Genomic DNA, 15,837 nt, shown 5'->3' with positions numbered 1-15,837 from the left:
AGGCCCGGACCCTCTCCCCGACATCGATCATCATCACAAGGGCTTCACAAACTATGCCAGAGATAGGAAAGGTTTACAGTACACCTCCTGGGAGCCAAGGGGTCTGCTTATCCAGGGTCTTCCTAAAGCCCTCACTTCAGGAAGAGTTTGACTGTAGCATTCTTCACTTTTAAACATTAACAACTTTGTTTCTATCAGACCTATCTTTAAGTACATTTCAAAGGCTGATTGAACTTCCTCCTCACAGTTGAAAAGACTCCAGCTCCCCTCGCCAGCTGGTCTTCTTTAAGGTAGCCAACTTTTCATCTGTTTCAGGATCTGCAACAAGAACATATTGGGTATTATTGGGTAAAGCAGACAACCTAAGTTTTCACAGAATCTTAGGGTTGGAAGGAACCTGAGGGCCTCTATTCCAACCTGTACATGAACAGGAAATCCCTCTACATCCTTGACAAGGGACCATCCAACCACTGCTTGGTAACCTCCAGGGACGGGGGAAGTAATTATCTTCATTATATTTCAGGGCAGCCCATTCTACTTTTTGGACAGCTCTAATTGCTTAATCCTACTTTTTGGACAGCTCTAATTGTTTAATTCAATTAAGTTCATTCAGTATTTACTTATGTCCCATACGTGATAAGCCTTAGGGCTGAAGTAAAAAAAAAATCCCTGCCCACAAGGAGCTTACATTCTTCTGGGGAGAAGCATGTACACAATGGAAACAAATATACAATGTATACAAAATAAATACAGGGTGCCCCAAAAAGCATTAGTGTAATTTTAAACTATTAAAGCTTAAAACTTCACAGACTTTTGGGATGCCCTGTATAATAATTTCAGTAAGAGTCTGACAACTGGGAGAAATTAATTAAAGCCTCTCATAGGAGGCGTCACTTGAGTTAAGCCATTAAAGGATCTAAGAGAGCCCCTTCTGGTCACTAACTCTAGATCTACTTTCTCTGAAATTTCCACCCATTTCTTCCAATTCCTCCCTGTGGGATGAATCTCTTTTTCACCCTTTACATACTTGAAAATACTGTCATACTGACTGTACTCCATCCCCACATAAATTCATCTCTAGGCTGAACATTCCTTCAAATGATGCTTGTATGACATGGTTTCTGTCTTTACTATCCCAGTTCTCCCCTAAGTGTCTTTATAATCCTTCCTAAAATTTGGGCCCCACAACTGAACACAGTCCAGAACACAATGGGAACATATCCTGTTCTGCACACATTCTTCCATTACTTTCAAGCATATTAGCTTTTCCTTTTTCCTCCCTGCCTCAACAGACTAGCTTAGATTGAGTCTGTGGTCCACTAAACTGTCTAGCTCTTTTTAAAATGAACTTGTCTATAGCCATATCAACCCTATCCTGTAAGAATGTTTTCAAAAGCCACTTGCGGATAGTTTCTGTTCCTATATCCCCAGGAATTAAAGGTTAAATGTACAAAATGACTACATGAAGCCCCTGTAAAAGAAAGCATCAAGTAGTACTGAGTACTCAGAAGAAAGGTCAATAGACTGAGGCTCTGCTCCCTTTTCCACCATTTTATTAGCTGTGGAATACTGGGCAAGCATGTCACTTTTCTGAGTCTGAGTTTCCTCATCTGTAGGATCACAGGAGTCAGATAGGAGGGAATGGAGAATTAAAATAATCATATTAAGTGATATTTATATAGCATTTTAAGGCTGGGCATTATTTATCTCACTTCTTGGCCAAAAGGTCCAAGAAGTAGGGTAACTGATAGGTTAAGTGTCAGAGGTGAGATTTAAACTTGGTTCTCCCCTGCTTCAAGCACTTTTCCCATTTCTTTACACTGCTCTCTAGTCCAATACTTCCAGTTACAAATGAGGAAATTAAGGCTTAAAAAGCAAAAGATTTGCCCAAGATCCATACATAATAAATAGCAGAGCCAGGATTGAAAGTCAGGTTCTCTGATTCCAAGTTCAGTGTTCTTTCTAAAATATTTAATAAAATAGGGGCCCTCTAACAGAGAAGCATACAAATACCACCAATTGGCCCACTGCATCAAACCTCACATATACAGAAATTCAACTAAGTAGTAATGGTGATTCTATGCTCTACAATTAGGAGTAAGCAGTAAACAGGAAAACATGCTCATTGAAAAGATTCAGTTTAAAAAAATAATTTTGGAAGGAAATCTAAGTTTGGCTCAAATTTAATCTACTCTTACTACACCATCTATCTACCTTCAATCAGGAAAAATCTTATTCAGAAAAATGTCTCAAAGACCTTGCACGATCATCACTCTCTAGGAAGATCCATTTCTGGTCAGACCATTCTACTTACTAAGGTAGGAAAGTGAACTCAATTAGACTTTCAACAGGAAGTAAAAACAAAGAGCTAAGCCTAAGTTTGGCTAATCTTCAGCTAACCAGAATGGCCCAGCAACAATATATAACTATGTATGCTCAACATGTTCCAACTAAAAACAATTTGTATAACACTTTATTTTCAGTTTAAAAGGTTTTAAAATTCATATGCTCAGCTAATCCTAAAAAAAAAAAAAATTCTAAGAAGGAGATAGGGCAGTGATTTTTCTCCCTGACAGAGGTCTAAAGATAGGAAATGAATTATTCAAGGTTACATAGCAAATTAGAAATTTGAAGTTCTTGATTTTCAAATCTTCTTGAACTTCTCAAAGTTCAAATTTGAAGAAATCTTGAAACCAAGTTGTCTATTTCTCAGTCCAGGGCTCTTTCTACAAGTACCAAAGAGACTGAAGGCTAATTTATACAAGAGAACAGAGGTCTAACTAAAACTCAACTGTCATAACGTTTTTCCCTTTGGACTTTTTTTTTTTTAAGCATCAAAGGGATACAGGTAAGGGCTGGACCTGTGATCTAACTGGCATAGGATGCGGCAACTATGTCTACTAGTATAACTTAAGAGGTTTAAGTGACTTGTTCAGAATCACTGTCAAAAATGTGTCAGAAGAGGGACTTGAAAATCTACCTTCCTGACTCCAGGTTTAGCTCTTTAATTTACTATGTCATAATGCCTCTCCTTTTAGCAACAAAATGTTGGGAAAAATACTTCCTTGAAAGCAAATGTGAAGGATAATGATATCTAGTCTCCCCTCAGTGACTGCTCTGTGTTCTTTTTCTCCCAATTAAGAGTTATTTTACTTTTTCATCTCTGATATTTTCCTGACAAGTTTTTCTGAAAGAAACATATTTTGTGTATAACCTGTGCATTGAGCAACATTCTGAAAAATATGAAATGAGTAGAAAGATTATAGAACCTGAGCTCGAAGAAATCTTAGAAACAGGGGTTCTTAATCTGAAATCCATTAACTTGATTTTTAATATTGACATAGCTAATTTCATTGATTTCTTTTGTATTTTTATTTTTATGACTAATTTCTTTTTTTATTCTGAGAAGGGATCTATAAATCCACAGTCTGCCCAAAAGTTCCAGAACACACAAAATAGGTTTATGAATTGCTGCCCTAGAGGTTAATCTCCCTCTCAATGCTGTAAATCCCCTCTACAGCATCAGGTTTAAAGATGGTAATCCAGCTGCAGCTTGACTATCTCTTCATTGACAATGAGTTGAAAGGAAAAAGTACATTTTAAACCTTAAAGTGCTAAAGAGAAACAGGAGCCATTAATGCTAATGAAGCAGCACATTAAACTCATAACCAGAAAATCTGGGTTCAGATCCCAGCTCTGCCACCCACTTAAAGTATGGCCAAAGGTAAACCACCTAATTTCTATGTGTAGCCATTTCCTTATTTGTAAAATATATTTGTATTATCCTACATTATGGATAACTTCTTTGAGGAAAGATCTTGTGATTTTTAAAGGAAGACCACTGAATTCCAGATCTGAAAGGCACTATTAGAGATCTAGGCTAACTCCCTTATCTTCCATTTGTAATGGAAAAACTGTAGCTCAGAGATTAAATATCACAGCTAACTAGTGGTAGAGTTGTGCTTCAGACCCATGTATCCTGACTTGTGCTCTATTGTACCATAGCTACCCGAGACATGTTAATTTTATTAGTATATTAAACCAAGTTCTACCTGCCTATAAATGAGATCCTAATTCTTCCCTCTAGGACCAAGCAGAACGTGTCCAATTCCTCTCTATCCTAATGGTCTTTCAGATATTTAAAGATAGCAATCATGCCTCTACCTACACACCACCCCTAATGTCTTCTCTCATCTTTAGTACAAAATTCTGTGAGGTAATTCAACAGATACTATCTAGGTTGGCTTTGCTCAGGAAGGTTTCAGGAAGGTAATCTGTCCTTAAAATGCCTTCTTAAGCCTCCAAGAGTTCTCTAATGCTCTTGACCCATCATCTAAGGGCTTTGTACAATAATATCATCAAAGGAATGAGCCCCTAGTAAACCCTGAGCATCAGAGAAACCAATCTGAAAGGGCCTATAGTCTATAAGTTTACCATATTTTAAAAAATAATATTTTCTAGAACATGTCTCCCTGATGTAGAGCTATAGTTTAGTGGTACTATCTAAGGGAAAAAAAAGTTTTATCAAGTTAATTAACTAGATAAGCAAGACTGCAGGGAGTGTGCATTGGACATTTAGAAATTTCAAACACAATAGTACACAACTAATGTGGTCATTAAATGTGACTATCTTCCTTACTAATTGCGGTACTCTCAGACCTTTATTTGGCGACAGTTATCCAGTATCCTATTACTATGGATAACCCTTTGTATGCACATAGCTTTATACTTATTAAAGCATTTTTATACCACAAATATCTGGGCCTACTTGTGTTATGAGGAGAACAATGAACCTTTATTCAGGATAGCTGGATTTGGGCACATTAATACTTTCTGGATGTGATCTACCAACCTCTCTAAGCTTCAGCATTGCCTCATCTGTAAAATGAGAATAATACTTTTCTTACCTACCTAAGAGTTATGAGGAATCTCACAACTTGTGGTGCTAAAGAGACCTGCTAATATCAGTGCCATATTAGGCAGATATTAGGAAATATAGTCATCATCTGGTCTAGCCTCTTATTTTGAGGTTCAGAAGGGTTAAGTGACTTGTCCAAGGTTATTTTACTTTTCTACTAAATGAGGGGCTTGGATAAGGTGATATGTTTCTTCCCAGTTCTCAACACTAAAGTCACTGACTTCAGGGCACTAGAGTTACAAAGAGGTTCTTTTTCTATTATACCATGATACCTCTGAGCATTGGATTTAGAATCCATTCCAAGCACTGCTTATTTCTTGTGGATGAATCACTTGGCCTTACTTGGCCTCAGTTTCCTCATCTTTAAAATGGAGTTGGACTAGAGAAAATCTCTGTGATATCATGAAACAAACAGTAGTTATTATTCCCATTGAATAAATAAGCCAAACTCAGAGGTTAAGTAACTTTTATATAACTTTCAGTTATGCATCAGAATTTTTCTTTTGCCTCTAATCTTTTCACCAGGATGCCTCTTTAAAACTTAAATGGATGAAATTCTATTTATTCTGAAAAAGTCTATAGCTCCAACTAGACAGATCCTCATTTATCAAGTCCAAATCTATGAGTTTTTACAATATAGGCATTCCTTATTTTAAATAGGGGTGCTAACACAGAGGGAACCTTGGAAATAAAAGAAACAACCTAATCAGAACCCTATGATTTTGTAGTGTAGGAAACTCAGACCCAGAGAAATGAAGTGGCCTAGGTTATCTGGGTCAGAGTTAATGACAAGAGAACTCAAACCCAAGTGTTCCGACAGCAAATTCAGGGTGCTTTCTATGAATCATTCATTATAAAACAAATCTGTTCTTTGTAGAATTGAATTAAGGAACCTAAGTTTGGGTCCTAATGCCGCCATTTATCATGTGACTTTTATTCTCTTTTATTCTCCAGGTCTTAGTAGTGATCAAGTATAAAATAATCTCCAAAGTCTAGCAGATGGCATCTTTTCTGGCCCTTAGGGCTGAAAACTATGTGCTCCTGAAAAGCATCTTTTAGTTCAAAGCCTCACTTCACTGCATTTTCTACCCTAATACTTACAACTTACATTGACATAAAGAAATCTCGGTAAGGAACTCCCTCTATTAATGTGGGTGCTCTGCCACTTATAATCTTGGTGAATAACATGAGGCACTGAGAGAGGTTTAGCGACTTATTGAGAGGCATATCTGTAGTATTGTATTAACAGAACTTGAACCTAGGCTTTATTGACCCTGAGGGATAGCTATTCACCATGCCATACTGCAACAGGAAGGTCACAGATGTTTTAATTTAAGGTTTGGACCAATATCATATGGTCTCACTTAATAATTTTTCTTTTTTTTGGGAGGGGGGGCTACATAAGGTTTAGCTTTATTCTTACTTCAGCTTACGGGTACTGCCTCAATATCTAAAGTCCTCTGGACATTCGTAGATTCATGTATACACAGTAAAAGAGAAAAAGTTACTCAAATTGATTTTGCAAATGAGGTTTTATAAATTTCCATTTCATGAAGATAACTTTAAACTGTGCAACTCTTGGAGTAACTACAGGGTTTTTAATAAAAAGCAAGTATGGGTGTATGTGTGTCTGTATGTACATAATAGGAAGGATCCCAAGTGAGATTAGGTTCATCAACTTTTAAAGTAGAAAAGGAATTCAGAAGGCCTACATAAAATCCTTACCTGAGCAGGAATCCTTTCTACATCATTCCTGACAAATGGGCAACCAGACTCCACTTATAACACTCTAATGTTGGCAAACTCACTACATTTTGAGACAGACCATTCCACCCGGGGACAGCTTTATTAGGAAGTTGTCCTTTATGGAACAGAAATCCTCCTCTCTATAACTTGTACACATTGCTCCTAGATCTGTTCCTTGGGGTCAAGTAGTACAAGATTTACCCCTTTTCTACATATCAAATGACCTGATAAAGTCCAAGTATACTATGCAATCTAGCCCCCTCGTTATACAGATGAAGGAACAAGTAAGTCATTTCAGCATTCTGAACTCAGTGTCCCAAAGCAAATTTGTGGCAGAGCTGGGACTAGATCTCAAATCTACTCTCAATTGTAATGATGCAAGAACTAAAGGGTAGGGTGGGGGACTCCCTATTATTCTATTCTATTCTATTCCTGTTTCTATAGCAAGGCACTGAACAAAGGGCCTTAGATCCAAAATACTGAAGTGACACTTCAAACATGGGCAAAAAGCCATAAAATAAGTTTGTACTTTGAATAAAATTAGGGATCACTAAGAAATGAAACTGTTTGGAGATCACAAGTATGTCTGGATTTCACAAGTCTAACATTTCACACCTGAGACTCATGTGAAAGGCTAGGGTCTCTTTCTTAAGTTAGAACCTATCTATGATCAAGGAAAATTACAAGACAAACTAACATTCAGCTTTTGGAATGCAATTCAGGATCTGACTAAACTATCAGCAAAATGTAGTCTTCCCCAAGATAAATTTTGGGGTTTTTCCACCTAAAGAAACTAAAAATAGAGCAATGGATGAAAAACTAATAGCGCACTTGTCAATTATCCTAAAGTAATTTTTGTATGCCTTTTAGTGTCTAGTCATTATTACATCGAAAATATCAATATATAAATAGGCAATAATTAAGAATTTAAGGGCAACAGTTTCAATACAATTATTAAACACGGGGTGCTAGCTTAAATAGATCAATAAAAATAATTTTTTCTGTGAGCAGACCATTTTGCTGATATTTTTAGGATTGGGTTTAGAACCATAAAGGGTCTTAAAAGATCATCTCCTTCAGCTTCCTCATTATACAAAGAAAGAGAGAAGTGAACTGACTTGCCTAAGCTCACTGAGGTTGTGAGCAACCCTGGTGAAATTCAAACCCAAGTTGTTCTAATCTCGAACCCAGCACCCCTTCTACTACAGCATATTAGCAGTGAGACTCTCAGAAAAAACAAGCAACAACAAAAACAAACAAACAACAACAACAAAAAAACACAACTCAACATACTGCTAATTTTAGTGCTTGCTAAGTCATGGGTGAAAAGATATTTTTAACGCCAAATAACTACATGAAGTCTAAATAATGAAATGAGTTGGTTTTTTGGCTCCATATAAAACTGTATGGTTCCCTCTCAAATGTTATTTCAGGAGGTCAGTTGTAATCAGTGATATGAAAATAATGGTCTAATTCACTCTGAGCCTTAAGAGTGGAAGAATGATTTCTAAATGAAGAATTTCACAGGCACGGTGGTGGAAGGTGGTGGTGGTAATGGTGGTGGTGAGAAATGAGTTGAGACTAATTAAATACTCTAAGAAAGAGAACAAGAATAGAGATCAGAAACTTGGGCTCAAGGATTCTAATAAAACATACATGGATTGCTAGTGACCAAAGGATGAAGTATCTGGTTGCCCCACCCACCCCCCTACTTAGAACTTACCTTTTCTGAAGATTAATTTTCTCCAGGCAAATCTATATTCTACATGGAGTCAAGGAACCATAGTGTTTAATACACAACCTCTTATTTCTTATTCCTTTTGAGGTATTTCACATATATGCACACACACACTCTCACAATGGCAAAGTTTCCAAGACCATAATCCTACACACTTCCGAAGCAATGCAAGACTTCATAAGCTAATAAATCATAAAATGTCAAAACTAAAATGGACCTCAAAGAATTTCTAGTCCAAGTCCCTTATTGTACAGATGGGAAAACTGAGACTCAAGAGAACAGTAATGATTTAACCTAAGTTTGTTTAGTGAGACAGTGGTTTATACTACAATGCAGAGAAAATACAAATCCATCATATAATTCATATATTTACAGTCGTAAAGAGGTCTTAGAGACCACTTAGTCCAATCCCCTTATTTTAGAGATGAGGAAACAAAATGTTCTGAAGGGGTCCTTGCTTTTCAAGGTCATACAATGAGTTAGTGGCTGAACTGGGATTTGAACCTTAGATTTCTAGTCTAATTCTCCTTTCACTACACTAGAATGCCTCTTCATTCTAAAAGAACTAAAGACTCTTACATGGTGCCATTTTAAGGAATGAAGATTTTTGAAACTTTTATACTTAGATATTGAGTATCAAAATGATAAGTTCATTATCCTTGGATAGTGAAGAAACATGAAATTTGGGATCATGCCTAATTTAAAGCTTATAATAAGCTTTTTTTTTTTTACCTCAAATAAGACCTTATGTAACACAGCCTTATCTTATAGCTACCAGTCTGTTGGCAATAAATTCCACCTTCCAATCTTAAGACTAAAAATTTGAGTCACCTAATCATGTGGAATTATGTTTCATTACCCACAGACCTTACCTAAACATTGATACCTTCACATCAAAATACCTGGTTAGTGATGAAGTGTAATAAACACAAAATATTCAGCCTGGAGCACATTCATCTCCTTTAGAAGAAAGGCGGAGACAGTCCTAAGAAAGGCCCTTCCAAAGCAATTTCAAACCCACATTTTTCTGCTAAGATTTAGAAAGTCACATCTAGTGAGGTCACCCAAATAGGTCATCACTAAAGGTAAAAGCCAAGGTCAGAGAGCAAAAAGAAAACAAGAAAATATTTTTGATAGGGGATGGGGGTGGAAAAGCGAGGAAACAACCTTAGGGCTTGCAAATTATTTGGCACTCTACTTCTAACTATACAAAGAAGTGCTCTCTACATCAGAAATCCTGAATAACTCCCAGGAGAATTGTGGGAACAAGTGCTGGAATTAGGGTTTTAATGGGCCTCAGACTTGCTTCTAGGTATTGGGGGGAGGTAGTAGAGTCATTTCACTTCCCTCTGTCAGTTCCTACTTTTTTACAATGAGCCTAAAACTATGGAAGTGCCTCTCTTGGGTATTGTGTGGTCTGACTAAGCAAGGATAATTAAGCCCTTGGAAAATAACAAAAAACACTATCTGAGTGCTAAGTATTTATGAGCAACTAACAGCTATAAAAGCTCTTCAGAGACAGGATTCAGTATAGGTACAGTCTCTATGGGTGATTACTATATCACATTCCTTAAAAACAAAAGCCAACTCCTCTGTGGGAGGTAGGGCAGTGGAAAAAAGGCAACACATGGTCATTCAACAACACCCTCTTTATTCAAAAATATATATCTATGAGAGACATTTCAGAATATACTGCTGCCACAAAAGACAGCCTATACTTCTAAATAAAGTCCTAAATTAATATACAAATTTAAGTTTTAAAAATATTCTTAAAAAAAAAAAAGACAACCTTGGAAAAATCTGACCTCAAGAAGATTCCTTCAAGGTCCACAGAATCCCTTTGGGGAAAAAAATCCACCAAAAAAAAAAATCCCAAATCAAAAAACAAAAACAAAGCAACAACAACAACAACCAAGGGGGGAAAAAAACCACCGCACACACATACACACAGAGAAGACTTCATTTAAATTAATGAAACAAATGAATAACATGGGGGTTGGGGGTGGAAGGAAGGTAAGAAGGAAAAGGGAAGAAAAATGAGAAAAAATGGAAAGTATATCAATTAAAAAATAAACTTCCAACTTTCTCACAGAAAGTCTGCCCAAAGTAACAGTCTGGCTATCCCAACACTCTTTTGTTTACATAATTTATAAAGGTCCTGGGTGTTTTCCTGTAATAATCATATAGTCTGCTGCTGGTAAAATAAAATCTGGCCAAGGGCAAAAAATCTATTGTGCTCTAAATTTTTAGTTGATCTAGTTGATCAGGGCAGAAACTAGGCTTCTTTGGGGTTGCTTTGTGGCTGGTGGGGATTCTTTTTGGCAAAAGCACAGAATATATTTAAGATGTATTTGTTAAAAAGCAAATGTCCATGTGGGGCAATATGATATTGTTTTGCTATGACACTGCATGAAGAGGACAATATACAGTGTCAATAGCAGAGGAATCTAACTTGTAATGCTTCTATTAAGGTCAATTGTCCCTGTAGCTAAAGGAAGAGAAATTTAGAGTTGAAAGTTTAACAGATGTGAAAAAGAAGAGCCTCAATGAGTTTGATAGGAAGTCCAATAAGCAAGCACACGGTTGCTATTCAAAATTTTAAAATTAGAAGAATACAGATGACAAGTTACACAGTTCAATCAAATACCTTATATGCTTTTACTGCTCTAAGAGTCATGAGAAGCTGGAAGTTTCATCCAATGAAAATGTCCCATGAACTAGGTACACAGGAGATAGGAAAAGCTTTCCATTTATCAAATCAGTAGGGAATCTAAAGTTGTGTTTCTCAAATAGCATCTTAAAGCTCCAGTGAGGCAGAAATTCCCTACTATACATCCCTCTTTTGTAATAATACTTAGGTGACAGTATTATGACTCCTATTACATTATTAGGTCAAATTGTTTTCTGCCATTTCTGATGGCTTATTCTGTTTTTTTTTTTCTTTTCTTAAAAAACATCTTTAGAGTGGAATGGTTTATAATTTGCCAGCAGGACTACTTGTTACTAAAAGCAATATAAAAATTGCATCTAAACACATCAGATAAGTTATAGTTATTGGCTGGCATGATAATGGAATTAAAACTTGAGTTTAAAAAACTCACATTTTCCCCTCAAGATCAGCTATTCAGGCATATCTGATGCAAAGTTTAGCATACCTTTCTTGTGTATATATTCACATACACACGGATACACACACACAGGCATGGATTAATATTCACAGACATGCAGAGTTGTGTGTGTGTGTGTAATATATGAAAGAGACTTCAAATTTAGACACTGAAATGTGTGCCCTTTGATTAAGCTAATTAGCTATACAGTGGACAATCCTTCATCTCAGACAGAACATCTCTACCTCAAAAAAAAAAGGGGGGGGGGGTAAGGGGGTAATGTACTACAGCTACACACATCCCAGGGCCCACATTCTCAGCATACTTTGTCTTGTGAAGTCAGCTAGTCTTTATCTTTGGAATGTCACTGGTGCATTCCCCCATACTGACATGTTAAAAAAAATGAGTGTGAAATAGATTTCCAGGAATCTGTTACATTAATGTGATACAAAGGCAAAGTGCAGATAAATGCAATCAATAAAAATGGCATATGTAGGGAGTAGGGTTGAAACTGACAACTTTAACTCATGCTTATGTAACTTGTGATTCTTATTAGTCTGTGGCAAGAGCATTCTTCGGAATTGGCTATGGATTTCGGGCTCTAATTCATTTGCAATAAAATGTACCTAATATTTGCATATACATACTCACAGGTGTAAGAAAAGAAACTATAGATCTGACAAACTGCTCAGACCCCAGGCTGCTCCGCAGATCCCTAGTTTTCCTTCAGGATGGGATGATGCCCTGATAAAGTTACTCTTTTAAGTATGTGAAACCCTCATCTAACCTGGATAAAACCAATTCAGAAACAAAAGGCTGCTTTCCTAATAAAATGATGTAGTGATGAATTTAAATTTTTTTTTAAAAAGCCTTCCAGATGTGTACATGATTTTCATGACTTCTTGGGGCAAACAAGAGCTAAGAACTGAAAAACAATTTGAGCATGAAAATGTGAGAAAAAAAAAGTTTTTCTTTCAAAATGTGTCTATATATTTTATAATCAAATTTGGCCTCCATGCCCACTCCTGCTTAATGAACACTCTCACTCTTCCCCTCAACATGAGAAACTGTACAAGCAGTAAGAGTGCACAGAGCTCTTGGGAGTCTATAGTTCCTTCCTAAATAGAGGGAGTGGGCTAGGAGGAAAATAACCAATCACTGGAAGACAATTTCCAGTCCCTGCTAGAGTCCTCTTCTGCTGGCACAAATGGGAATCTGAGAGCAGGCCATGTGTCCTAGTCAGTTGAAAACAGGTCACCAGCAGAGGGCAGGGGGGCCAAGCCACCTGTAACATTAGGAAGCAGCGACAGGTCTGGAAGGCTCTGTATGTGTGACTTCAGCTCCTTGCGCACTTGGGTTACCCGAGCAAGCTTCTGCTTATACTCCTAAAGAAACAAAAAGGATTAATCCTATTAATAAAGATACCAAGATCGATTGCTTGATAATTTACCCAACAGTTCACTCCCACATACATACATACTTGTTCCCCACCTTTAAACCCCACCATATCTTAACTGTCCACTTATACTCAAGAATCAAGTACAGAAGAATCTTAGTGTTCAAACATAGGAAACCAAACTATAGAACCATGGTCTATTCTTCCTTCCACCACATTAGTCCCTACCTTCAGGATATCATATATGCATTATTATCAGAGCTTCCCTGGTGTTCTTTTTGATTCTAGCTTTTTCCTTTCTTTAATCCACCTTGAATAGTTATAAAACTAGTCTTCAAGATTTCTTTCACTCTGAGGCTCAACAACCTATATAATAAATAGCTTGCCAAGTAGAAGCCCCTAATCCTCAGCTTAGATTCCAAGGGCCTATGTGGTATAATTTAACATTCTAATCCAACTGCATTGCTTACTGCTCTTTCCCATCCACTCTCTGCTCCTGTCAGGCCGTTCTTTCCTTTCTGTCTCTTCCCACCACCTAGAGATAATATTATTTTTGACTTTGTACCTTTGCTAAGTCTAATCTTACCTTCTCTAGATTCTCTAATTACTTGAATTCCTAAAGATTTTTTTCCCTTAAATTCTACTATACTTAGGTACTGAACCAATGATACTTGATTATATGCTATTATTTGCTGCTCTCTAATCGTTTACCTGTGTTAGTTTTCTCTGTCCAACCAAATAAGTTTCCTGGGGAACAGGATCTTTTGCTATTACCCCCAAGAGCATATATCAGGGCCCCAAATATTTATTGATTGAGTAGGCAAACACTAGAGCAAATTCTTCTCCCTAAGATAACTATAAATAGGAAAAAGGAAGGAATGGGAAAAGAAAAGAGGTGGAAGAGGAAGGATTTGGGGAGTGAATCAATATGATTCAACAGGAAGACCACAAGACTAGGGAGTTAGACTTCCTATCATGTAGAACAAGAAATTAGAAATAGATTTGTTTTGCCTTGATACAAAAGGTACTTCTAAGACCAATGGGTGGGAAAGAACAAGGGGATGAAAGAGTGGGTGACATGTACAAAGTTAGATTCAACAGGGAAAAAAAAGCTTCCTAAGAATAGGAACTTTTCATAAGTAGAATGGGCGTCCTCAAGAGGTAAGGGAGGTGCCATCACCTAAAGTCTTCAAATGTCGAATGGATAAATCACTTGTATATCCTTTCATCTACCACATTAACCAGTAATTCAAATCTGCCTTTAGGGGTTCCTAGTCAGATCTAGTCCTTTGACAAAATCCTAAACCTTCCTTTTAAAATTGTTTATTTTAACCACCAAATATCGATCAAAGCTACTTTTCTGCATTTACCTCAACTCAAATGCCTTTTGCTCTCTGGAATGCAGCATAGTAGAAAGAGTGAAATTTGGAGTCAGAAAGTCTGGATTCAAATTCCGGCCATACATATCACTTAGTACTTGTATACCCATACACTTGAAAGTCACTCAACCTCTCTAGGCCTCAATTTTCTCATCTGCAAAATGAAAGGTCTGGACTAGTTGATCGCTAAGGTCCTTCCGGATGTAAAATATGACCCTATGAAGTAGCAAATTGACATGACCAAAGGAAGAAAGGTTAATGTACAGAATATTGGAGCTGGAAGAAATCTTATAGGATATCACAAAAATCTGACTGGGAAGAAACCGAAAAGTTCCTTTTAGTCTAATGTCCTCCTTTTACAACATTCCTTGAGAAGAAGCCATCTAGTTTCCGCTTGAAAACACAGTACAGAAATAGGGAACCCACTACCTCAAGAGAGGCAGTCCATTCTACCTCTGGACAGCTCTAGTTATTAGCCTGACCCTGACCCTGACATTCATTTTTATATATAAAGGTAGTCTAAATGACTTATCCAATATCATAAAACTAGTCCAAACTAGGCAAATAGCAATACTCCCAAATAAGACCTTTTGGTAATTGATGAATTCTCCACCTTCTCTTCTATCTTGATTACGTTTCATTAGTTTCAAGAGCAACATGAGCTTACTAAATGGACCCAAACCAGATAATAAAAGTCACTGTGAACTATGCTAATTAAAAATGTGCATGAGTTTAGGTAAAATATCTGTGGGTGTCATAGTTTTCAAAAACAACAAAATTGATCTCAAAGAAGTTATAGATTTACATTTTTTTAATAGGTGCAAATACAGATTTCCCTTAAAAAGCATGTATCTGTATAGAACTTAAATGTGTAGAGAAATATGAGCAAATGCCTTTGGGAGAATAAATGAAGTCTAACTGATATGAGGATGACATACATAATCCCCCCAAATAAATTCAGGAATAATTCGCTATAGGGCTTTTTTTTTTCTCCAAACCCTTACCTTCCATCTTGGAATCAATACTGGGTATTTGTTCCAAGGCAGAAGAGTGGTAAGGCCTAGGCAATGGGGGTTAAGTGACTTGCCCAGGTTCACACTGCTGGGAAGTGTCTGAGGCCAGATTTGAACCTAGTACCTCCCTAGGCCTGGCTCAATCCACTGAGCTATCCAGCTGCCCCTTATTATAGGACTTCTAAAAAGTCTCACACAAAAGAATGTACATATTAAGTAAATGTTTTTTCTTATATAATCATCTACATAATGCTAGTATAATAGATCACTGAACAATTAAGGGCATAATAATGACAGAACTAACTATGTATTAGCATTTTTAAATTTACAAACCACTTTGCCATTCATTATTCTCAATAGTCCTTAAGGAATATGGAAATTATGTTTTAGAGAGGAGGAAACAAGTTCAGAAAGTTCATATGAAGTTGACCAAAGTCAAGTGGTATTAAGTGACAGAATCAAGGTTAGAAGCCAGGTGCTTGACTTGTAATCCAGTTCTCCTTCCACCATGACACATTGCCTGATGAACATAGCCATAAA

General features: G+C 36.8%; 1 protein-coding gene across 6 annotated transcripts in view; it reads right to left on the bottom strand.

Moving 5' to 3' along the window:
* Window positions 1-15,837, bottom strand: part of RPRD1B (regulation of nuclear pre-mRNA domain containing 1B) — a 93,127-nt gene that overhangs the window by 8,264 nt on the left and 69,026 nt on the right. For 4 of the 6 annotated variants that reach the window (XR_008915229.1, XR_008915228.1, XM_016423147.2 and 1 more), the window contains exons 7-8: window positions 12,795-12,894; window positions 246-318 (exon numbers count right to left, since the gene is read on the bottom strand). Coding sequence is in view for 2 of the 6 variants with exons in the window: in XM_016423147.2 (XP_016278633.1) it covers window positions 246-318; window positions 12,795-12,894 (173 nt within the window). In the remaining 4 variants the exon portion in view is untranslated. Of the gene's footprint in view, window positions 1-214; window positions 319-12,755; window positions 12,895-15,837 lie in introns of those variants that run through there. The other 2 variants (XR_008915230.1, XM_007474365.3) reach the window with 2 other exon arrangements.

The sequence above is a fragment of the Monodelphis domestica genome, chromosome 1, assembly GCF_027887165.1.
Source record: "Monodelphis domestica isolate mMonDom1 chromosome 1, mMonDom1.pri, whole genome shotgun sequence".
NCBI classification, from domain to species: domain Eukaryota; kingdom Metazoa; phylum Chordata; class Mammalia; order Didelphimorphia; family Didelphidae; genus Monodelphis; species Monodelphis domestica.
This window is presented reverse-complemented; position numbering and strand designations above follow the sequence as displayed.